This window comes from Macaca thibetana, chromosome 3, assembly GCF_024542745.1.
Source record: "Macaca thibetana thibetana isolate TM-01 chromosome 3, ASM2454274v1, whole genome shotgun sequence".
NCBI classification, from domain to species: Eukaryota; Metazoa; Chordata; class Mammalia; order Primates; family Cercopithecidae; genus Macaca; species Macaca thibetana.
This window is the reverse complement of record NC_065580.1, coordinates 163659119-163683401: the sequence shown is the minus strand read 5'-3', so window position 1 is coordinate 163683401 and position 24283 is coordinate 163659119. Positions and strand designations below refer to the sequence as shown.

At 47.7% G+C, this 24283-nt stretch overlaps 1 protein-coding gene across 4 annotated transcripts in view; it reads left to right on the top strand.

The window, feature by feature from the left end:
* The window catches only part of IL10RB (interleukin 10 receptor subunit beta), a 49300-nt gene that overhangs the window by 8937 nt on the left and 16080 nt on the right, over positions 1–24283 (top strand). For 2 of the 4 annotated variants that reach the window (XM_050785995.1, XM_050785994.1), the window contains 5 exons: positions 549–706; positions 4293–4459; positions 7620–7767; positions 12794–12951; positions 22993–24027. In XM_050785995.1, the coding sequence (XP_050641952.1) occupies positions 549–706; positions 4293–4459; positions 7620–7767; positions 12794–12951; positions 22993–23166 (805 nt within the window). In that variant the 3' untranslated portion in view covers positions 23167–24027. Of the gene's footprint in view, positions 1–548; positions 707–4292; positions 4460–7619; positions 7768–12247; positions 12341–12793; positions 12952–22992; positions 24028–24283 lie in introns of those variants that run through there. The other 2 variants (XM_050785993.1, XM_050785996.1) reach the window with 2 other exon arrangements.

The window sequence follows — 24283 nt, the reverse complement described above, 5'->3', positions numbered from 1 at the left end:
GACTTGCTCAGTGCAGGGTTGCCGCAGACCTTCAATTTGTAAAATGCCCCATCTGTGAAGTACAATAAAGCAAATCACAATAAAACGAGGTATGTGTACATCTCAATGTATTTAAACATAGAAAAGGTACAGTAAAAATACAGTATTATCATCTTAGGGCACCATCATTGTATATGTGGTCTGTCATCTACTGAAATGTCATTATGCATGACTTTATTGAAAATCATTGTAATATCTTTATTTTGGTAAATCTTTATTCGATGTCTCATAAATCACATGCCCCTGCTTTCAAAAATACATAATCGAGGAAGGAAGCTGTCTTGGTCAAATATGCTGAATACTTAACCCCTTGGAGAGGCATGTAGTCATTAGGATGTTCAAGTCTCTGAGAAATTCTGTTTTGAAGACACCTATTTCTATGTTTAACACAGTTTCCACTCCCGCACCTTCCCCCCAACCCCCGCGCAACCTCCAAATTAAGTACCAGTCAGCCTCAGGGAGACTGAAGCTAGAACTCTCCTGATTGACCTATCTTTTTGATTGTGTAGTTATAGGATATTCCAAGATAAATGCACGAGTACTACCTTGACGGAATGTGATTTCTCAAGTCTTTCCAAGTATGGTGACCACACCTTGAGAGTCAGGGCTGAATTTGCAGATGAGCATTCAGACTGGGTAAACATCACCTTCTGTCCTGTGGATGACAGTAAGCCATTTTGTTTTCCCTTTTTTTGTAATGTCATCATCTTGCCTTGTTTTTTTCCACATTGGTTGGTCCATCAACAAGAATTCTCTGAGGGCCCACAAATGGATGCCCTTGCACAAGGAGCTTAAGGAATATAATAAAGAGAGTTGTATCCCTAAGAAATTCATGGGAGAGACAGAAAAAGATGGGCATATCATCAATGCAGCGATTAAATATAAATCTAACACCTTCAGTGCCTCAAGGATGTGCATATGTTGGGCCCGTGCTGTTAAGAAGTTCTGGAAGGATTCTTGTGGTGAATTTTCTGGAAGAAAGTCAGTATGGAATTATGACTTAAAGAAATATAACATGATAGGCAAAAGAATGAAGGCAGGTGTAGAGATGGAAAATCTGATGCAGACAGCCAACTTGCCCAGAGCGAAGGACAGGGAGGGACAGAGCTGATGGCAGGTGGGTTGGATCAGACTGGTTGGTCAGCATCAAAAATTGTTCCCAGGTTAGGCGGAGATTGCAGTGAGCCTAGATCACGCCACTGCACTCCAGCCTGGGCAACAGAGCGAGACTTGGTCTCAAAAAAAAAAATTGTTCCCAGGTTAGATTTGGAGGGTCATGGTGACCACCAGAGCCCCTAAATATGAGATGAGCATATTTAGAATATCAGGAATTAAAAACTAATTAAACCATGTATTAGCAATTGAGAGAGTAAAGAAGATTAGAGGTTAAAAACCTGATTCACAAAATTCACATACAGCCCTTCAAAACTCACACAGAGAAAAGCACTAAAAGAATTGTTTCTGGCCAGGCACGGCGGCTCACATCTCCTAATCCCAACACTTTGGGAGGCTGAGATGGTGGATCACTTGAGCCCAGGAATTTTCTTCTTTTCTTTCTTTCTTTTTTTTTTTTTTTCTGATACAAAGTCTTGCTCTGACACCCAGGCTGAAGTGCAGTGGCTCAATCTCAGATCACTGCAAACTCTGCCTCCAGGGTTCAAGTGATTCTTGTGCCTCAGCCTCCTGAGTAACTGGGACTTCAAGTGCCTGCCACCATGCCCAGCTACATTTTTTTGTATTTTTAGTAGAGACAGGGTCTCACCATGTTGGCCAGGCTGGTCTTGAACTCCTGACCTTAAGTGATCCCACCGGCCTCAGCCTCCCAAAGTGCTGGGATTACAGGAGTGAACCACCACGCTTGGCCTTAAGCCTAGGAATTTAAGACCAGCCTGGGCAACATGGGGAAACCCTGCCTCTACAAAAAAAAAAAAGAAAGAAAGAAAAATAGCCAGGCATAGTGAAGTGTGCGTGTAGTCCCAGCTACTTGGGAGGCTGAGGTGGGAGAGTCACCTGAGCCTGGGAAGTCAAGGCTGCAGTGAGCCATTATCACACCACTGCACTGCAGCAGCCTGGGTGACCAGAGTGAGGTCTTGTCTCAAAAAAAGAACTGTCTCTATATGGGGAGGTTCTTCATGCCAGTCCCTGCTCTGGACCCCCATGACCCCTACAATTATATCCTCCCTGATAGAGAACGAGGGCTAGGATGCCTTTCTTCCCTCCCTCAATTCCATCCCAAGCCTGGGTAAAAACGTCTTACTTTTGGAACCATAAATTATCAAAGTTAGATTATTTTTTCTTTTTTATTTTATTTTTTTTCTTTTGAGACGGAGTCTGGCTCTGTCGCCCAGGCTAGAGTGCAATGGCCGGATCTCAGCTCACTGCAAGCTCCACCTCCTGGGTTCCCGCCATTCTCCTGCCTCAGCCTCCCGAGTAGCCGGGACTACAGGCACCTGCCACCTCGCCCGGCTAGTTTTTTTGTATTTTTTAGTAGAGACGGGGTTTCACCATGTTAGCCAGGATGGTCTCGATCTCCTGACCTAGTGATCTGCCCGTCTCGGCCTCCCAAAGTGCTGGGATTACAGTAGATTCTCTTTTCTAACGGTACCTTTACAAAAACAAAGAAAAGATGAACAGAAAAGTAAGTTTCACGTAGTTAAAAGTACAAGTTTTTGCTCCTATAATTGCTAACTGGCTTACCATGTCCTAACTTGTCCCAAATTCTGTTAGCTCCCATCCATGGAAGTTCCCTTTAGAACCTAGGTACAACACAGTTAAGCAGGTTGTCAAAAGGTCATACAGGTCATGAGTGGCTGAGCCAGGATTCAGACCCAAGCTCTTGTATCTGTGCTCTTAGCAACTACTACCCAATATTGGAGATTTGCTTCTTGAAGTCTATATATTTTAGTTATAGGAAAGTGCTTCCAGGCATCATGCATAACCTATTTATACTTGCTTTGGCAAAGTTTTCCAACAAGTTTTCTTGTCTGGTTTTCAGACGAGCACTTTAGAATGGTAGAAGCAGGTCCATTAACAGCCCTGAAAAAGTAACAGCAACCAAAGAAGAATACAGGACATAACTCAAACACCATGATTGCCCGGAACCATTTATGAACCATTCTATAGTTATTATTGAGTACATCTGTGTAACAGCTGCATTCGGAGCACTGAAGCTACAACAATGAACGAGACAAAATCCTTGCCCTCATGGAGCATATATGTGCTAATCAGGAATACAGATGATAAATAAATAGATACATATTATATGATAGGTAGTGACTGTGGTTCTCAAAAAGACTGAAGCAAGGTAATAGGACAGAAAGTAATGGGAGCTGCGCTTCTGCATAGAATGGTAAGATCCAGTTTCTCTGAGGAAATAGCATTTGAACAAAGACCCAAACAAAGTGAAGGAGCCAGCCACATGAATATCTAGTAAAAGTGCATTCAGGGCTGGGCGAGGTGGCTCAAGCCTGTAATCCCAGCACTTTGGGAGGCCGAGACGGGCGGATCACGAGGTCAGGAGATCGAGACCATCTTGGCTAACACGGTGAAACCCCGTCTTTACTAAAAAAAATACAAAAAACTAGCCGGGCGTGATGGCGGGCGCCTGTAGTCCCAGCTACTCGGGAGGCTGAGGCAGGAGAATGGCGTGAACCTGGAAGGCTGAGCTTGCAGTGAGCTGAGATCCGGCCACTGCACTCCAGCCTGGGCAACAGAGCAAGACTCCGTCTCAAAAAAAAAAAAAAAAAAAAAAAAGCATTCAGAAGGGAAACAGCTTTAGACTTTGTTGGAAATATATATGGTTAATTACATAAGTTAAACATGTAAAGGTGGCCACTAAAAATAATAGAGATGCCATCTGTAGCTTCCATCCTAACAAAGAAAATAAAATTTAAGCCAACAAAAAGCAGGAAAAAGAGAGAGGAGGAGAAGACACCAAAAACATAAAATAGAAATGTAAAAAGAAATTATTATAGAAAATACAAAATAATACAGCTGGAATAATTCCAAATGTATCAGAAACCACAATAAACATAAGTGGACTAAACTTCATTAATAAAGACAAAGATTATCAGATTTTTTAAAAGCAACTAAATCCAACTATCCTCCTTAGCCATGTCAATCAATGTCATGACAATGTTATATCAAAGCAGTGTACTTCCATGGACTAATTGTTCTGCATGGTTATGAAAAATTAATATTGAAGTTTTTAAAATGTGGTTTTTGATTGTCATTTTGCTTGTTCTTATGCTTAGCCATTATTGGACCCCCTGGAATGCAAGTAGAAGTACTTGCTGATTCTTTACATATGCGTTTCTTAGCCCCTAAAATTGAAAATGAATACGAAACTTGGACTATGAAGAATGTGTATAATTCATGGACTTATAATGTGCAATACTGGAAAAATGGTACTGATGAAAAGGTAAGCTTGGCTAATTGCATTTCAGAGATAGTAGGCTTTCATGTTCTTTGCAGAATCTTGCAAGGTGGCAGCACCTTATGGACTGGTCCTCTGTAAACCAAGAGCTTCCCAGACTAAGGGGTCTCTGGCTCAAGCTTCCCAGACTCCCAAGGGATATGTGTAGAGCAGACTTTCAGGACAAAGTCTGCACAGTGACAGCAGACCTTTCCCTCCCTGAAGGGCAGTTGCAGGGGAAGGCACAGTTGAATCAGAGTTGGCTGAGGAAACTTGGAGCTGGGTGAATTAGGTGATCAGCAAATTGACAACTGTCTCATGACATCAACCCCTGTGTCCCACACACACCACAAATCAGGGACGTCCATGGTCAAGACAGCCCCTTGTTGCTCTATTCTTCAGGGGACAATTCCTTTAAAAACATGGGCTTGGAGTCAAAAGATCTGATCGGAATATCACCCCTGCCACCATGTGCCATTGGTCGCATTCTTGACCCCAGCCTCCTCAAGTATGCAAAATGGGCACAGTAACTTACTTTATTAATAAAACAAGGATAATCACCTACTTCATAAGATTGTTGGGGAATTTAATGAAATAATAGAAAATATAAACTCATCCCATTGCCTAGAATGATGTATATATGGTCAATACATCAGTGCGTGAGGTTTCCTTCCTCTTTGCTAGACATGTTAAGGTAATTTTTATTCATCCTTGGTCAAGGTTTATTCTGATACCTAATGCTTCTGAGCTGAGTGCCATTCATGGTCCTAAACTGATATATATGGTTATATATGTCATATTACATATAGGTTATCTCTTCCACATTAAATGTTGATTTTACCACTTAATTCTCAAAGTGGGAAGAAGGGATCACCCATGTTTATTATCTTAGGAATGATGTAAATTTATATACACAACACTGCATAGCCCAAAAAATCTCAAGTTAATTTTTTTCCCCAAAAAATGTTCCATTAAATGATGCAGTTTCTTAGTCCATTCCTGCTGCCACAACAAAATACCACAGACTGGGTAACTTATAAACAATAGAAATTTATTTCTCACAGTTCTGCAGGCTGGGAAGTCCAAGATCAAGGCACCAGCAGATTCGGTGTCTGGTGAGCACTGGTGTGCTCTGCCTTCTAGATGGTGGAAGGCAAAGGGCAAGGATGTAAACAGCTCCCTTGCTGCTGTCTTCTAAGGTCACCAATGGCATTCAGGAAGGCTCTGCCCTCATTATTTAATCACTTCCGAAAGCCTCCACCTCTGAGTCCTATCATATTGACAGTTACGTTTCATATGAATTCTGATACTCACAATCACTGATCAAATGCAGGCATCTCTGCTAAGCCCTAGGGTATAAAGATAAGAGCAGATCCCGCCCGTCCGGGAGCTAGCAACAGACCTCAATTAAGGATCTGGTTTCACAGTAAGCAGGGTCAGGTGCCTCCTGAGGCAATGTGAATGCAAACCCCACTTACTGTTTAGCTTTTTTTCTCACACATGCCCACAACACGGGCAGCTGGTTACACATTTGTCCTCTCCCTTTGGCCAGATGTGTGGCAGCCTTCAGTGTGACTTACCGAGTGTGGAAAGGCTGCCTGCTGCACTGCTACTCTCACAGGTGCCTGTCATGCCACCAATACAGGTTTTTTTTGGGGGGGAGGGGGTTTGAGGTGGAGTCACACTCTGTCATTGCCCAGGTTGGAAAGCAGTGGTGCAATCTCAGCTCACTGCAACCTCCGCCTCCTGGGTTCAAGCGATTCTCCTGCCTCAGCCTCCCAAGTAGCTGCGATTACAGGTACCTGCCACCACACCCGGCTAATTTTTGTATCAATACAGGCTTATATGGTTCCCCTCTAGAATGCAGAGATTCCTGAGGCGGTGCCAGACTAGGTCCCTAAACTCACAGCATGAAGCGCTTTTGGGAATTCTTTCTTCCTGTTGGGAGAAAGTGAGAAGATAAAACCAGAAGTTGCCCAGATGTGAAAGGGCAGGAGAAGCCCCAGTGGGGTGGCATACTGCTATGCCACCACCTTACCTGCTTGCCTCTGAGTTTAATCTTTGAAAAAAATTCGCATTGTAAGGTTTGAGAGGCACTGGACTTCTGGGACTGCAAGTCGCCATTTTTTTCAGTTGTTGCTTTGATTTGCTTTTGTCTTTTAATTTACTTATTAGAAGTTAAACCATTTTCTTCATATATTCCATGAGTCTAATCCAATTATTGACCTCCATGGGCTTAGCTCCTCATGCAATGAAGGAATATAGGCATGCTGTCAACAACCCCAACCCCAAAAGAGAAATAACCAATTGCAGCTGAGTGCGGTGGCTCACACCTGTAATCCCAGCACTTTGGGAGGCCAAAGTGGGCAGGTCACCTGAGGTCAGGAGTTCAAGACAAGCCTGGCCAACATGGCAAAACCCCATCTTTACAAAGATACAAAAAAAAAAAAAAATAGCTGGGTGTGGTGGTGAGCACCTGTATTCTCAGCCTACTTGGGAGGCTGGGGCAGGAGAATTGCTTGAGCCTGGGTGCAGAGGTTGCAGTGAGCCACGATAGCGCCACTGCACTCCAGCCTGGATGACAAGAGTGAAACTCTGTCTCAAAAAATAATAATAATAATATTTAAAAGACTGGTTTATCTTATTTATTTATTTATTTATTTATTTCTGAGACAGAGTCTCGCTCTGTTACCCAGACTGGAGTGCAGTGTGGCATGATCCTGGCTCACTGCAACTTCCACCTCCCAAGTTCAAGCAATTCTCGTACGCCACCATGCCCAGATAATTCTTTGCATCTTTAGTAGAGATGGGGTTTTGCCATGCTGGCTAGGCTGGTCTTAAACTCCTCTGTCTCCCAAAGTGCTGTGATTACAGGCATGAGCCAACACACCCGGCCTGCTTTATCTTTTTTAAAAAAGAAGTGATGGCTTGTGTGTCATTTAAGCTAGAGAATTCAGGAACCGAGATGGTTTGTGGGCATCACCGTCAGTCCTTGATGTACCCTTGAGTGGCCTCAGGGTCCCTAAACTGAGAGGAGTACCTGCTACCTGCTCCTTCCTATTTTAAGTCTAAAACAGCTATTATAACTGGTAAATGTGAAAAAGAAAAAAAAAAGTGGTGTCCGTTCACTGCTTAGTCATGTTCTTATTTTTGTCTCCATTACTAGTTTCAAATTACTCCTCAGTATGACTTTGAGGTCCTCAGAAACCTGGAGCCATGGACAACTTATTGTGTTCAAGTTCAAGGGTTTCTTCCTGATCGGAACAAAACTGGGGAATGGAGTGAGCCTGTCTGTGAGAAAACAACCAGTGACGGTGAGTCCTGAGATGTGCCTCCGCTAAGCATCCTAAGCAGCTTTGTAGACACCTGCCCTATACATGATTGCATCCAACTCAAACTCCAGCTCAGTTCAGAAATCTATCACCCTGACATTGTCTCTCAGCCCTGACTCATCAGCTTCATGCTGGGAAGGAGACCACGCCTGCTTCTGAGGCAGCTCATCCACTCAGATCAAAGGAGTTGCTAGAAACCTTTTCTGTCCCGTGGAGCGAGGTCTGCCTCCATGGGCCCTCCTTGGCAGTACTTATTCTGCCATCCCGGGCTCCCTAAAGCAAGGCCCATCAGTCCTCCCAAGACCACCAACAGAGCTCGAGCCCTGTCACATACCCCAGAGCTCTTTCCTTCCCAGGAGGCACATCTCCAGCCCCTGCCGACACGTGATGGGAAGCAAGTGTCAGGAAATCTGACCACCATCCTCAGCCAGTGCTGCCTGATTCAGGGCCCCTTGTATGCAGGGAACCAGGACGTCAGCACAGTCCTTCACACCATATGGACCACTTCTAGCTTGGAGGAAGCAACAGGAGAAGGAAAGAGAGAAGGTTCCCATGGGCCTAAACACAGAATATTTATGTGCAGACACATTGCAGTTGCATGTTGGTGAAAACTGTGGCCCGGGTGTCTGCATACAAACAGCAGGCCTTCTTATAATTTAAAGATGTTGGTGAAGGGTTCAGCAAGCTCGGACAATGGAAGGATGAAACATGGCATGCAGCATGCAGTTTGATAAAAAAGAAAAACATGTCTGCCGGACGTGGTGGCTCACGCCTGTAATCCAACACTTTGAGAGGCCGAGGCAGGCGGATCACCTGAGGTCAGGAGTTCGAGACCAGCCTGGCCAACATGGCGAAACCCCGTCTCTACTAAAAATGCAAAAATTAGCTGGGCGTGGTGGCATACACCTGTAATCCCAGCTACTTGGGAGGCTGAGGCAGACAAATTGTTTGAATCCGGGAGGCAGAGGCTGCAGTGAGCTGAGATCGTGCCACTGCACTCCAGCCTAAGCAACAAGAGTGAGACCCTGCCTCAAAAAAAAAAAAAAAACCATTTCAAATACCTTGCAAATACCAGTAATCACCCATGAACTGACAAAATCCAAACATTTTACAAGACAAAAGGAAAAATATGAGCCATTGAAAACCTGCTTTCATCAAACACCATTTTCATTTTTTTCTTAAAACACACCTATCCCATTTAAATCCCACAAGTTTTCAATGAGAGCGTTAGAAGGATCTTCTCCCATTTTACAAACTAGAACATGAAGGTTCGGAGAGTGATATAGTTTGGATGTTGCCCTCATCCAGATCTCATGTTGAAATGTAATCCCCAGTGCTGGAGGTGGCGCCTGGTAAGAGGTGATTGGATCATGGGGGCCTATTTCTCATGAATGGCTTAGCACCATCCTCTTGGTGCTGTCCTCATGATAGTGAGTGACTTCCTGTGAGATCTGGTGGTTTAAAAGTATGTGCCAGGGCCGGGCGCGGTGGCTCAAGCCTGTAATCCCAGGACTTTGGGAGGCCGAGACGGGCGGATCACGAGGTCAGGAGATCGAGACCATCCTGGCTAACACAGTGAAACCCCGTCTCTACTAAAAAATACGAAAAACTAGCTGGGCGAGGTGGCGGGCGCCTGTAGTCCCAGCTACTCGGGAGGCTGAGGCAGGAGAATGGCATTAACCCGGGAGGCGGAGCTTGCAGTGAGCCGAGATCGCGCCACTGCACTCCAGCCTGGGTGACAGAGCCAGACTCCGTCTCAAAAAAAAATAAAAAAATAAAAAAATAAAAGTATGTGCCATCTTGCTGTCTCTTGCCCCCGCTTAGCTTTCCACCATGATTGGGAACTTCCAGAGGCTTCCCCAGAAACAGATCCTGCTATGCTTCCTGTACAGCCTGCAGAATCATGAGCTAATTAAACCTCTTTTCTTTATAAATTACCCAGTTTTAGTTATTTGTTTGTTTATTTGTTTTTTGGATGGAGTCTCAGTCTGTTGCCTAGGCTGGAGTGCAGTGGCACGATCTTGGCACAACCTCCGCCTCCTGGGTTCAAGCAATTCTACTGCCTCAGCCTCCTGAGTAGCTGGGATTATAGGCGCCCACCACGATGCCCAGCTAATTTTTGTATTTTTAGTTGGGAATGGGGTTTCGCCATGTTGGCCAGGCTGGTCTCGAACTCCTGACCTCAAGTGATCCACCCACTTCAGCCTCCCAAAATGCTGGGGTTACAGGCATGAGCCACCATGCCCAGTCATCCAGTTTTAGTTATTTCTTTATAGCAGTGCAAAAACAGCCTGAAACAGGGAGGTTAAGTAACTTGCCCAAATGCTAGTAAATGAAAAGGATAAACCAGAACACAGGCTCGTCTAAGCCCAGGTTATGTCCCCTGTAACTTACTACCTATAGATTAATTCCAGAGGTGAACTGAGGCACCGTGTCTCTGGATAAAGCAGGAAGGAGTAGTCTGCCTCATGGCGTGGTCGGATGGATCTGAAACAAGTTAGAGAACTTTACAGAGGGTGTAGATTGGTAGATTCTCCCACAGTTCACAACCCGTGCAGAGCAGGGTCCTCTCTCCTTCCCCTTCTGGAACTCTCCATCTGGGGTGAGGAACAAAAGCATTCCTCGAATCATGTCACCGTCACCCAGATGTGTCCTTGTCTAAGATGCTAAGATGCCCCAGTCTGAGACACCAGGAGACCCAAGCACTGCCTCAGAGGTTCATTACTCAAAATAAAATGACAGGGCGGGGCCCACGGATCCCTGTTTGAATGAGTCTCTGGGCGCCAAATGAGAGAACTACTGAAGTATTAATGGAAGGATGGATGGATGAGTAGGAACATGGAACTTCCGCAAGACCTGGGATGTCACATCCCCAGGAGACCTCACGTGTTCAGCTGTGGTGCGGACTGGGGCTGCCGTATAGCCCTGTGATCACCAAGAGCAGACTCACATGTTTGAGTTGAACATGCTGGAAGTGTGAGCCAGAAGGCACTGCTTCTGAACGTTTAAGGAGTGTCCACTGTGAGCCACGCACTGTGACAAGCACCACGTGGTGCTGGCAGATGACTGCACTTGCTGTAGCTCCAGGGTCATTGCTCTTTCAGGGCTCTTTGATGCCTGTGTCCCTTTAAAATGACATGCTCTTCACAGGCAGTGTTTGTTCTCTTGGCCCCTCTCAGAGCCAAATGCTCTGCTCATGAGGGCGGTGCTGGTTGGCAGGGGATGGGCACACAGAGATCAGGTGGCCGGGGCATCTGGAGGAGGGACCTGGGGCCGAACAAGGGGAGCTGGGACCACGAGCAACCCAGGTGACATCCTGGACTCTGTCAAAGATAAGCAAAGCAGGATGCTGGTGAAAGCGGTCAAAACATTTTATCCCGTAATGACTGGAGTAGGGAAAAGGGCTGACCGAGTTCCATTTACTCAGAGGTGTTTTAAAGGGAGAACGAGGTCCGGGCGTGGTGGCTTATGCCTGTAATCCCAGCACTTTGGGAGGCTAAGGCAGGAGGATTGCTTGAGCCCAGGAGTTCAAGACCAGCCTGGCCAACATAGTGGAACCCCCATCTCTATAAAATATTTTAAAAATTAGCTGGGCATGGTGACACATATCTGTAGTCCCAGCAACCCAGGAGGCTGAGGTGGGAGGATCACTTGAGCCCTGGAGGTCAAGGCTGCAGTGAGCCATGTTCGTACTACTGCACTCCAGCCTGGACGACAGAACAAGACTCTATCTCAAAAATGAAAATAAATAAAAGGAGAATGAGGGAGTAGAAGGAAAGAGTGCGTGGGGAGTTGAGCAGAATCAGGGAAGTGAAAAAGATTTTAAATCAGCTGAGGGGGTGGGTCAGTGCCGTGAGGCCCTGTGTGTGTGTGAACCGAGGCTAGGTTTATCAAGGCTGGGCTTCTACCCTCCCACAGAGACAGGGAGACAGAGGCCCTGTCCTTCCTGATGATTTCAAAAGAATGGCTCTCAGATCGTGGAGAAAAACATCCCCGGGTTGTGGGAGATACGTATAAGTCCCAAAGGGACAGAGGAAGGATTCACCATTGTAAGTCCTTTTGAATAAATGCTCTCTGAAAGAGAGGTCAAGGCCTCTCCTCGGGAGCTGGGAAGAACAAATGGTCAGTTCCTTAGGCAGCCTTGGATTTTTCCAGACAGGAATTCAAGGGGGTTGGATCATCCCAGGTATGTGGCCTTGGCCTGCTGAAAGCTATGCTGGGGTTTGGCCAAGTCTCTTAGTGCAGGGGTTCATTTGCTTGTTTTGGCTTTGGTTTTGGTTTTTGAGGCAGGGTTTCACTCTGTCGCCCAGGTTGGAGTGCAGTGGTACAATCATAGCTCACTGTCACAGCCTCGACCTCCCGGGCTCAAGCGACCCTCCCACCGCAGCCTTTCAAATCGCTGGGACTACAGGTGTGTGCCATCATACCCAGCTAATTTTTTTAAAAACTTATTTTGTTGTAGAGAAGCGGTCTCACTATGTTGCCCAGACTGGTCTCAAACTCCTGGGCTCAAGCGATCCTCCCGCCTCGGCCTCCCAGAGTCCTGGGATTACAGGTATGAGCCACCACACCTGGCCTAGTGCAGGGGTTCGGATAGAGTTGTTCATTCAGAGAGTTTCTGTCTTTCTCAATATAGAATGAGATGGAGCCTGTGTTTAACTCAGGCTCACGTGTCCAGGGGAGTCTCACTTGCTCCATCAAGGCAGAAGTGGTATATCCAGAGGCCCGTGGCTACACTGCCAGTAGGTACAGTGGATCAGAATTCTTGCTTGTTATTCTTTTGATGTATATCAGCAATAATTCCAGACACTAAACTTTGGAGAAGATAGGAAAAGGGTGAAACTCTTCGAAAACCTCTGGGTCCTCGAAGCAGTTGCTGTGTTTCTGAGACATCTCCCAAGATGAACATACAGGCTCTATTTTCAGGGATTGTGATGGTTAAAATGCTCTTGGGATCACCGTGACCCAACGTGTGACAAGAATGTAACATACCCATTATCCCTGGCAGAGACGGTCCCCTCCTGGATGGTGGCCATCATCCTCATGGCCTCGGTCTTCGTGGTCTGCCTGGCACTCCTTGGCTGCTTCGCCTTGCTGTGGTGCATTTATAAGAAGACAAAGTACACCTTCTCCCCTGGGAATTCTCTTCCACAGCACCTGAAAGAGGTAAGTAGGGTGGAGAGAGATGCAGATTCAAAAACCTGGATTGGAAAGAGCTTTCCTTTCAAGTTAGGGCTGCCCAATTCCAGACAACATGTTTTCCAGGAGAACACACACACACACACACACACACACACACACACACGTCTTTGTGTGCTTCTCCATTCTCTTGTAACCATTTCAGGGAAGTCTGAAGTCAAGGAACAGCCCCGAGGAAAGGGGCGCAGCTTTGTCCAGTAGCCCTCCGTACACCCTAGGGTGTCGCTCCTTCTCCAGCCTTCCCTGCCCAAAGCCCCAGGTCCCTGGGGAGCAAAGGTGATGGTTCTAGGGCAGGAGAGGAAAAAGCAGCGCCTAGTGTGGAAAAAAGAAAACTCGAGGCTAAATGCCAGCAAATCGCCAGAGGGAGAGAATGGGAGGAAGGAAAGGCACATTTCCAGTTTTAGAATACGCGAGAGTGAAACTCTGGGTAGTGTTTCCTGGTCTTTAAGAAGGCTATTTTTAAAAGGGTTAGGAGAAGAAACAATGCAACTGGCTAATGATAACAGGACTGAAGAAGCCCTAAGAAATGAAACTCTGGATAGTCACTGACACTTGAAAATGAGAAGATGCCAAGCCCAGACCCAAAGGAACTCTCTTTGGTCCCATTTCCCAGGAAGCAGACTCTGAGATAGAGATTTGCTTTCAAAAGGCTGAATGGGGAACATCCTTGGGAATAATACTCTAAGGGAGTGAAGGTAGCCAGATGAGGCAGAGAGAGGTTGAACTGTCACACAGCCACAACAGAGGCCTCAGCCAATCCCATGTGACCTCTCGAGTGGGGGTGGCCCCTTAGAGATGTCCTAAGCTGAGGCAAGAGGGATGGGCATGTGAACTCCACAATGGCCATGCCCTGGATGTGGGCTACTCCCAGGAAGGGGCCCTAAGCTGGGGTGAGGGGTGAGACAGCAGCAGACAGGAGCTAGGAGCACGAGTACCTCCTTCCTGAAGGTACCACAGCATCCATTACAGTCACCCCTGGGACCACTTGGATAAACTGGAAGCAGCTCCTCCAGGATCTGAGTTGATCTCATTTCCTGGGGAAGGTTAGAGGAGGAAGATGAGTGGAATGCACTCCAGCCCCCATTGCTGCTGCTAGTCTCAGGACCACAAAAGAACGCTTGTGGGTTGGCCTGTTCCTCTGCCGGCCCTGAGGGTCCGCTCTCCTCTCCCGGGAGGAGCCTGTGCTGTAGGGGCTGCTGACTTGATTGGGTGTCCCAGCCTTCATCCCGGAGAGGACTGAGCCTCCGGTTCCCAGGCCCATCTCAGGCAATGGCCTGCCCCTGCACTTGTCAACTTGCTGTCAAAATCAGGCAGGGGAGTCCCAGGAAGTGCCCAGTGACTCTGGCGGGTGCCCACTGTGATACAGTGGTGACTTCTCTTCTTGCCTGCCAGTCTCTTGGCCTGAGGAGGTGGCTTAAAGTTTATCGGCCCTTGTTTCGTGTCCTCTGGTAGAAATGCTCCCACTCTGGGAACCTTTTAGACCAGGTATGGCAAACTTTTTCTTAAAGGGCCAGGTAAAAAATATTTTAGAAGGCCAGGCACAGTGGCTCATGCCTGTAAGCCTAGCACTTTGGGAGACCGAGGCGGGTGGATCACCTAAGATCAGGAGATGGAGACCATCCTGGCTAACATGGTGAAACCCCATCTTTACTGAAAATACAAAAAATTAGCCGGGCGCAGTGGCGGGCACCTGTAGTCCCAGCTACTCGGGAGGCTGAGGCAGGAGAATTGCGTGAACCAGGGAGGCAGAGCTGGCAGTGAGCTGAGATTGCACCACTGCACTCCAGCCTGGGCGACAGAGCGAGACTCAGCCAAGCATGGTGGTGCATGCCTATAATCCCAGCTACTCGGGGGACTGAGGCAGGAGAATCGCTTGAACTCGGGAGGTGAAAGTTGCAGTGAACCCTCACACCACTGCACTCCACCCTGAGCAACAGAGCAAGACTCTGTCTCAAAATTTAAAATTTTTAAAAATTTATATATATATTTTAGGTTCTGTTGGCAAGAAATAAAAATCAAAGTTATAGATTCACTTATATAACCACTTAAATGTAATCGTTGAAAAATCCTCAAGCCGTATGAAAACACAAGTGATAGGCCAGATCTGCCTCATGGGCCTTCATTTGCTGGTCCTGCCCTAGACCCGCAGAGCCTCAAACCGCGAGGTCAGGGAGCAGCGGTTTCCCCAGTAGGTCACTGGGCATGAGGGTGAACAGGGCCACTCCTAGCCCCTGCTTGCTTCCGGACCCGGGCATTCCACCTGCTGGGGGCACAGCATCACGTGATGATTGTCGGTCCTGGGTGCGTGCCAGGTGCTGGAGGACAAGGCCCCGCTCTCAGCAGGTGTCACCTCGAAGCTGGCGCCTCCCCTGCCCTTTCAACAGGCCGCTCCGTTCTTCTTCCAGGCTGGCAGCTGCTGGGTGGTGCAGGGTGTGATATGACCGGGGGGTCCCGCCTTCACTGTCAGTGGGCCCATTGGTCTGGCACCATGTGATACGGCCCCTCTATTAGTTTGTCAGGGCTGCTGTAGCAAAGTAGCACTTGTTGCGCAGTTAAACAATGGGAATTGATTCTTTCACAGTTCTCGAGGCCAGACGTCCAAAGTCAAGGTATCACTAGGGTGGGTTCCTCGGAGGCTGTGAGGGAGGATCTGTCCCAGGCCTCTCCCCTAACCTCTCAGGGTTGCTGGCAATCTTTGGCGTTCCTTGGCTTCTGGAGGCACCACCCAGTCTCCGCCTTGATCTTCACACAGACTTCTCCCTATGTGAGTGTCTGTGTCCACATTGCCCCCTCTTTACACAGACACCAGTCACGGGGGAGGCTCACCCTACTCCACTGTAGCCTCATTCTAACTTAACTGATCCCCTCTGCAGCAACCCTATCTCCAAATACAGTCACATTCTGAGGTAGAGGGATTAGGACATACGAACTTCTTTTCTTTTTTTTTTGGAGACAGAGTCTCACTCTGTCACCCAGGCTGGAATGGAGTGGCATGATTTCGGCTCACTGCAATCTCCGCCTCCTGGGTTCAAGTGATTCTCCTGCCTCAGCCTCCCAAGTAGCTGGGATTACAGGCACCCACCACCACACCCAGTGAATTTTTGTGTTTTCAGTAGAGACAGGGTTTCACCATATTGGCCAGGCTGGTCTCAAAGTCCTGATCTCAAGTGATCTGCCGGCCCTGGCCTCCCAAAGTGCTGGGATTACAGGCGTGAGCCGCCGCACCTGGCCCAGGGCATATGAATTTTGTGGGAATAGAATTCAACCCCTAAAAGGATCCTCTACCAGGAGAGCAAACACCTGTGAGACCATAGTGGTCCTGACAGGCCCTGCAGGACACGAACAGCAAATCACTCCTAAACTAAAGGTCAGCTCCAGCCAGGATGCACCACTGCCCCTTCCAGAGTGGTGCGAGAGAGTCGGTGTCATCAGCTTGCTACCAGCTGGCTGGTTGGTCTCCTCGGGGGATGCCTTCATATCGGGGTTCAGCATTGATCTCTGTCGCAGGCAGGTTGGACATTCTGCAGCAGTAGTGGCCACCCAGCCATGGGAGTGGGAGCCCCTTCTCTCAGGCCCACGCGCAGCCTCCATCCCTGCCACCATGGCTGCTGTGTTCATGAGCCCTGTGCCACATACAGGTGACCAGTGGCAGAGGCTGGCTGACATCCACTGGCTGTGTCATCATGTCTCCCTGGCCATCTGCTGTCTATGACACATGCTGTCAGTGGGAGTTAATGTGGGACGCAGAAATCGCCACGCTCCAGCTACTCCCTCAGGTCCATCCTTCTTCCCAGACGTCCTTGTCCCTAACTTTCCAGTCTTCCTTCCCCAGAGCCCCTGACCACCAGCCTCATCACTAACCCCTGCGTAGGATCCCACAGCTGGCCTGATCTTGAGCTGCTTTTCTTTCCACGTAAAGGGGATGACCAGACCTACGGCCCAAAGCTCGGCCCGTGGGGAGGCTTTCTCCCTGGTTGGGGCTGAAGTGCAGTAGCGGGCCACTTTCAGTGTGTGCCCACGTACCATGCTAACCTTGCCATGAAACCACGCCGGCCTTTCCTCCTTCTTCAGCTGGGCATAAGTACCCATCCCCCTTTGCAGTCATCATGTGAGCAGACACAGCCACTGTGCAACAGGGATAGAGGGCACAGGAGTCCCAGCCACCTGCATGTGGCCGACATGCACCCTCTGACCCCATCTCAGGGCCTGCTGGGTCTCAGGCCTCATGATGGTCGCTTCTGGGCAGCACGATCACCTCACGTCCCTGGTCAGAAGCTCTGTCTCTGTCAGGTCCCCATAGCGTCCCAAGAGCTGCTTTTTCAAACAGGGTATAATTATCTGCTACAGATGGCCCCGCCTGACCCCAGAACTCTCGTATCTATGTTGTGATTTTCCTCTTGGGATTTGCCAGAAACTCCACCCAGCATCTTTTCCCACCCCAGACACTTCAAGGATGTGCCAAGTCACACGTTCCCCGGGTTGGATTCGCAGGCTGTCCCTGGGGATAATGCACCAGTCCTGAGGTGTGCGTAGGGCTGCAGGCTCCACGGCCCATACCTTCTGCAGGGCCCTTTCCTGCCCTGGGCCCACAGCCTCCTGTGTCGTGTGACAAACATATTGGAGCAGTCAGTATTCCTGGGCGTGGAACGTGCTGCCTCCAGAGCCCTGAGGCCTCCACAGCACAATGCTTCCTTCCTAGTGGTGGGAGGGGCGAGACACAATAATTGATCCTTTAAAGAGGATGTGCTGGCACGCCCCACTGCAAGGGTCCCCTCAAATTTCACGGATGTGGCAGGTCCCTGAATCTCTACAGGGTGAGTTTCTCACCCTCTGCAGTGTGTGTGCCTCACCAATGCCTTGCCACTTCCTGCATGTCTGGTCCTATTAATGTATTGTTGTGATAGCTAATATCAGGCCCTTGTCCCCGCACCACCAGTCAGCTGATGCAGGCTGCCTCTGGGAAGGGCACAGAGCCTTGGCCGAGGCAACTGCCTTCTGGGAAGGGCACAGCCTAGAAAGAGACTCAGTTATGAGCCAAGCACCTCCACCACAAAAGGGATCTGGGCAACAGAGCACTGCATCTACCCTCAATGAGAAGTGGGGCACAGGACCATAGGCAAGTGTTTCAGAGCGACTAGAACCCCCTACAAAGAGTGCCAGGCCGGGTATGGTGGCTCACCTATAATCCCAGCATTTTGGGAGTCTGAGGCTGGCAGATCACTTGAGGTCTGAAGTTCGAGACCAGCCTGGCCAACATGGTGAAACGCTGTCTCTACCAAAAATACAAAAATTAGCCACGCCTGTAATTCCAGCTACTCAGGAGGCTGAGGCACAAGAATCGCTTGAACCTGGGAGGCCGAGGTTGCAGTGAGCAGAGATCACGCCACTGCACTCCAGCCTGGGCGACAGAGCAAGACTCGATCTAAAAAAAAAAAAAAAAAAAAAGTACCACAATGAACTAAGCACCACAATGAACTAAGAATCCTCTACGAGCTGTTGAGAAGCCACAGCTGCAGCAGGAAGAACAAAGAATGAGGGTGGGCCCTTTGTTTGGGTCAGAGGTTTTGTGTTAACTGAGAACCAAGAGGAAACAAAATTATTCACCTGCTATTTTTGCTTCTGGCTTCACCATCAAAGAAACTGGTCAGATAGGAAAGAACAGACAGAACGAACTGTAAAGGGACCTGCTGGCATGAGCTCTCACCTCCAAGGCTAGAAGACTTTGCAGACTTGACCGTGGAGCCAGCCCCTGTAAGAGCTGAGAAATCAGAGAAGGGAGTGGAGGGTGCTGGAGAGGGGTTCGGCAACTACGGAGCAGTTCAGGGTCCTCACATCACATCACGACTTTCTCCAGCTTGATTAATAAAGCATCGAATCTATTAACCAGGACCCAAAGGATCATTTAGAGTTTAGGGAGATTTGCTGGGGATGGAGACTTTGACTTAAAAAAGCACTAGGGAGGTTCATCCTACACTCATCTATTGAGCCAGCCACCAGTGTGTATGTGTGTGGGGGTGTGTGTGTGTGTGTGTCCAACCAGGAGACTCAGCTGATACTGCTTCCTTGAGATTCAATACACCTTCCTTTGATCTCTCCTGTCCCCATTATCCCAGGAAAATCCAGAGTAGCTTCCAGCCCATTCTCATTAGTCCACTGGATCCGAAGTTTAGAGGGGTTCCCCTTCCCTCCAGCCTCCTTCTTGGCCCAACAGAGGAGCACCCCACCACCCTCCATCAGCTGCTCAAAACCCACAAGGGAAAATCCCAACAGGTCCACGCCAGGAGGTAGTGCAGCCACCCTCAGGTTCCGTTAAGTCATATCAGAAGGCTGAGTGTAGAAATGACACTAAGAGGGGTTCCATCTGGAGGGGAGGGGTTCAAGATGCAAAGCTTTAGAGAAGGTTCTCCATCTAATGATGAAGATTAAGAGCACTGGTGAACCTAGGAAGATGAAGAATGGAGAGTGGGAAACCAGCAGAGATTTCAGGAAACATATAGGGGCGTCTTCATTGTTCAAAGCACTGGAGAAACAAAGATTATCAGACTGTGGTCCCTGCCCTTTAGGAGCCCTGGTTACAGGTGACACAAACTGAGAAGAATTGGTGTCCATTAAAAGTGAGAAGGCAGCTCTGTCTGATAGAACATATTGCAAGCCATGTGTATTTTAGATTTGCTAGTAACCACATTTTTTAAAAGTCCAAAGATTGGGCTGGGCACAGTGGCTCATGCCTGTAATCCCAGCACTCTGGGAGGCCGAAGCAGAGGGATCATGAAGTCAGGAGATTGAGACCATCCTGGCTAACACTGGGAAACCCCGTCTCTCCTAAAAATACAAAAAATTAGCCAGGTGAGGTGGTGGGTGCCTGTAGTCCCAGCTACTCGGGAGGCTGAGGCAGGAGAATGGCGTGAACCCGGAGGTGGAGCTTGCAGTGAGCCGAGATCACAGCACTGCACACCAGCCTGGACGACAGAGCGAGACTCCGTCTCAAAAAAAAAAAAAAAAAAAAAAAAGACTGGCCAGGCACAGTGGCTCACACCTGTAACCCTGGCACTTTGGAAGGCTGAGACAGGTGGATCACCTGAGATCAGGAGTTCAAGACCAGCCTGGCCAACATGGTGAAACCCCACCTCTACTAAAAATACAAAAATTAGCTGGGCATGGTGGCAGACACCTGTAGTCCCAGCTACTCAGGAGGCTGAGGCAGGAGAATCTCTGGAACCCGGGAGGAAAAGGTTTCAGTGAGCCAAAACTGTGCCACTGCACTCCAACCTGGGCGACAAAGCGAGACTCCATCTCAAAAAAAAAAAAAAATCCTCGTTTGTATAGCAGTGAGTATCCCCACCTGTAGAAAAAAAGATAATAATAATAAATAATAAATCAAAAGAGGCCAGATGCCGTGACTTATGCCTGTAATCCCAGCACTTTGGGAGGCTGAGGTGGTGGATTACTTGAGGTCAGGAGTTCGAGACTAGCCTGGCCAACATGGTGAAATCCCCTTCTCTACTAAAATATAAAAATTAGCCAGGCATGGTCATGGGCACCTATAATCCCAGTTACCGGGGAGGCTGAGGCAGGAGAATCGCTTGAACCCAGGAGTCGGAGGTTGCAGTGAGCCGAGATCACACCACTGCACTCCAGCCTGGGCGACAGAGCAAGACTCCATTTCAAAAAAAAAAAGTCAAAAGAAACAGGTGAAATTAACATTAATAATATATTTTATATAAGTCAGTATATCTAAAATAGCATCATTTCAATAAGTGGTCAATATTTTTAAAAATGATTGAGATATTTTACATCCTATTTTTCATACAGTCTTCGAAATCTGGTATATAATTTCCACTTACAGCAACATATCGACTCAAACTAGCCATAGTTCAGGTGGTCGGTAGTGCTGAAATCCAGGGGCCTGTGGGATGCTGGGGAGCACCAGAGGGCCCCTAACTCAGCCAGAGGACACATGGGAGATTCTGTTTGTTATTCCAAGACACATTTATCCAGGGCCTGTGACATGCCTGCTTCCTAGAGGTGTGACAGCCTCACCACATCATGATCAGAATAAAAATATTCCCTCCTGGTTGAAAAGAGGAACTATTAGAAGGTGACATGTGATCACTTAGCAAATGAGTTGCGTATTTATTGTCAACGTATGTTTTTAATCGTGGCAGAATAGACATAACATAAAATGTATCACCTTAATCCTCTTTAAGAGTACAATTCAGTGGCATTAAGCACATTCATCTGTCTGTGTAGCCATCACCACCATCCATCTCCAGACTTTTTTCATCTTTCAAAACCAAAGCTCTCTACCCATTAAACAGTAACTCCTTCTTCTCCCCACCCAAGGCCCCGGCAGCCACCACCACTCTGTGTGCCTTAACGAAATTGACTAGTCTAGGTCCCTCATATAAGTGGAATTATACAGTATTTGTCTTTTCATGTCTGGCCGACTTCACTTGGCATAATGTCTTTCTTTCTTTCTTTTTTTTTCCCGAGATGAAGTCTCTTTCTCTCACCCAGCCTGGAGTGCAGTGGCACAATCTCAGCTCACTGCAACCTCCGCCTCCAGGGTTCAAGCAATTCTCCTGCCTCAGCCTCCCAAATAGCTGGGGTTACAGGTGCCCGCCACCACACCGGGCCCTTCACTTGGCATAATGTCTTTAAAGTTCATCCCTGTTTAGCAGGTGTCAGAACTATTCTGTGTAAGGCTGAATGACATTCCGCTGTGTGTATAGACCACATTCACTCCTCCATCCATTGGTGGGTGGACACTCGGGCTGCTTCCAGCCTTTCAGCTATTATGAAAATGCCTCTGCGAACAGGATGTACAAATCTCTCTTCAACACCCTGTTTTCAGTTCTTCAGAGTAAATACCTAAGAGTGGAGTTACTAGATCAGATGGTAATTCTATTTTTAGTTTTTGAGGAACCATCATACTGTTGTCACTTTCTTTTTTTTTTTTTTTTTTTTAGGAGTCTTGCTCTGTTGCCCAGGCTGGAGTACAGTGGCACAATCTTAGCTCACTGCAACCTCCACTTCCCAGATTCAAGGGATTCTCCTGCCTCAGCCTCCTGAGTAGCTAGGATTACAGGCACTCACCACCACGCCCAGCTAATTTTTTTTTTTTTTTTTTTGTATTTTCAGTAGAGATGGGTTTTCACCATGTTGGTTGGCCAGGCTGGTCTCAAACTCCTGACCTCAGGTGATCCGCCCACCTCGGTCTCCCAAAGTGCTGGGATTACAAATGTGAGCCACTGCGCCTTGCCCATCACTTTTTAAAATAGCCTTTTTAGGGGGGTACAGTGGCTCACACCTGTAATCCCAGCACTTTGGGAGGCCAAGGTGGGCGGATCACCTGAGGTCAGGAATTCGAGACCAGCCTGGTCAACATGATGAAACCCTGTCTCTACTGAAAATACAAAAAATGGCCGGGCATGGTAGTGCACACCTATAGTCCCAGCTACCCGGGAGGATGAGGCACAAGAATCGCTTGAACCTGAGAGGCAGAGGTTGCAGTGAGTCAAGATCACGCCACTGCACTCCAGCCTGGGCGACCCAGAACGACCCTGTCTCAAAAAATAAAATAAAACAGGCTGGGTGCAGTGGCTCACACCTGTAATCCCAGCACTTTGGGAGGCCAAGGCAGGTGCATTGCCTGAGGTCAGGAGTTCAAGACCAGCCTGGCCAACATGGTGAAATCCCATCTATACTAAAAATACAAAACTCAGCCGGGTGTGGTAGCACATGCCTGTAATCTCAGCTACTTGGGAGGCTAAGGCAGGAGAATTGCTTGAACCTGGGAGGCTGAGGTTGCAGTGAGCTGAGATCGTGCCACTGCACTCCAGCCTGGGTGACAGAGCAAGACTCCATCTCAAAAAAAATGAAATAAACATTTAAAAAATAAATAAATAAAATAAATTTTCCAGCCAGGAGTTCTGTGAAAAAATATTTGTGAACCTAGAAAAAGAAATGGAGAAAATTGATCATTAACTGTCCTCTTTCCCTCCACAGTTTTTGGGCCATCCTCATCATAACACACTTCTGTTTTTCTCCTTTCCATTCTCGGATGAGAATGATGTTTTTGACAAGCTAAGTGTCATTGCAGAAGACTCTGAGAGCAGCAAGCAGAATCCTGATGACAGCTGCAGCCTCGGGACCCCGTCTGGGCAGGGACCCCAGAGCTAGGCTCTGAGAAGGAAACACACTCGGCTGGGCACAGTGACGTGCTCCATCTCACATCTGCCTCAGTGAGGGATCAGGGCGGAAAACAAGGGCCAAGACCATCTAAGCCAGCCCCACATCTAGAACTCCCAGACCCTGGACTTACCTAAGCAACCAAAGAGCTACATTTTAAAGGTTCGCTTGGCAAAAATATTCCATTTGGGAACTCACTGCCTTATAAAGGCTCTCGCGATGTTTTTAAAAGTTGGCCACTGAGAGTGTAATTTTCAGCCCCTTATATCACTAAAATAGGATCATGTTTTAATTGTGAGAAACAGGGCTGAGCGCAGTGGCTCACGCCTGTAATACCAGCACCTTGGGAGGTTGAGGCAGGCGAATCACCTGAGGGCAGGAGTTCAAGACCAGCCTGGCCAACATGGTGAAAGCCTGTCTCTACTAAAAATGCAAAAATTAGCTGGGTGTGATGGCACATGCCTATAATCCCAGCTACTCAAGTGCCTGAGGCAGGAGAATTGCATGAATCCGGGAGGAGGAGGAGGTCGCAGTGAGCCGAGATAGCGGCAATGCATTCCAGCCTGGGTGACAAAGTGAGACTCCGTCTCAGAAAAAAACAAAAAAAAATATGAGAAACAGAAATATTTAAAAATTTTAAATGAGGAATAAGAATGGAGATGTTGTAACATTCTACCAGATTATGGATAGATTGATCTGAAAATGAACCTCAACTCAAGGGTGGTCAGCTCAATGCTTTCCAGAACACGGACTTTTGGATTCTTTGGGGTACTTTGACTGAATTTATTTTTCTACCTATATATGTTTTATATGCTGCTGGTGCTCCATTAAAGTGTTACTCTGTGTGGCACTGTATGTGTTCATGATACGTGATACTACCTGTGTGTAATTGTTAGATATACACAGTGTGAAAAAGGCTCTAGTTTGCCATCTTGATGTCCACTCATTCCACAAGTACTTCCTAGACCCTGCCTGCTGTTGACCAGGCACTGTGCTAGGTACAAGGTCTGAGTCGTCTGGGATCTCTCAGTCTAAAGCTTCAAAAACTAGATTTGCAGTCAAGGGCCAGATCTGTTATTTAAAAAACAAACAAACAAACAAACCCTAG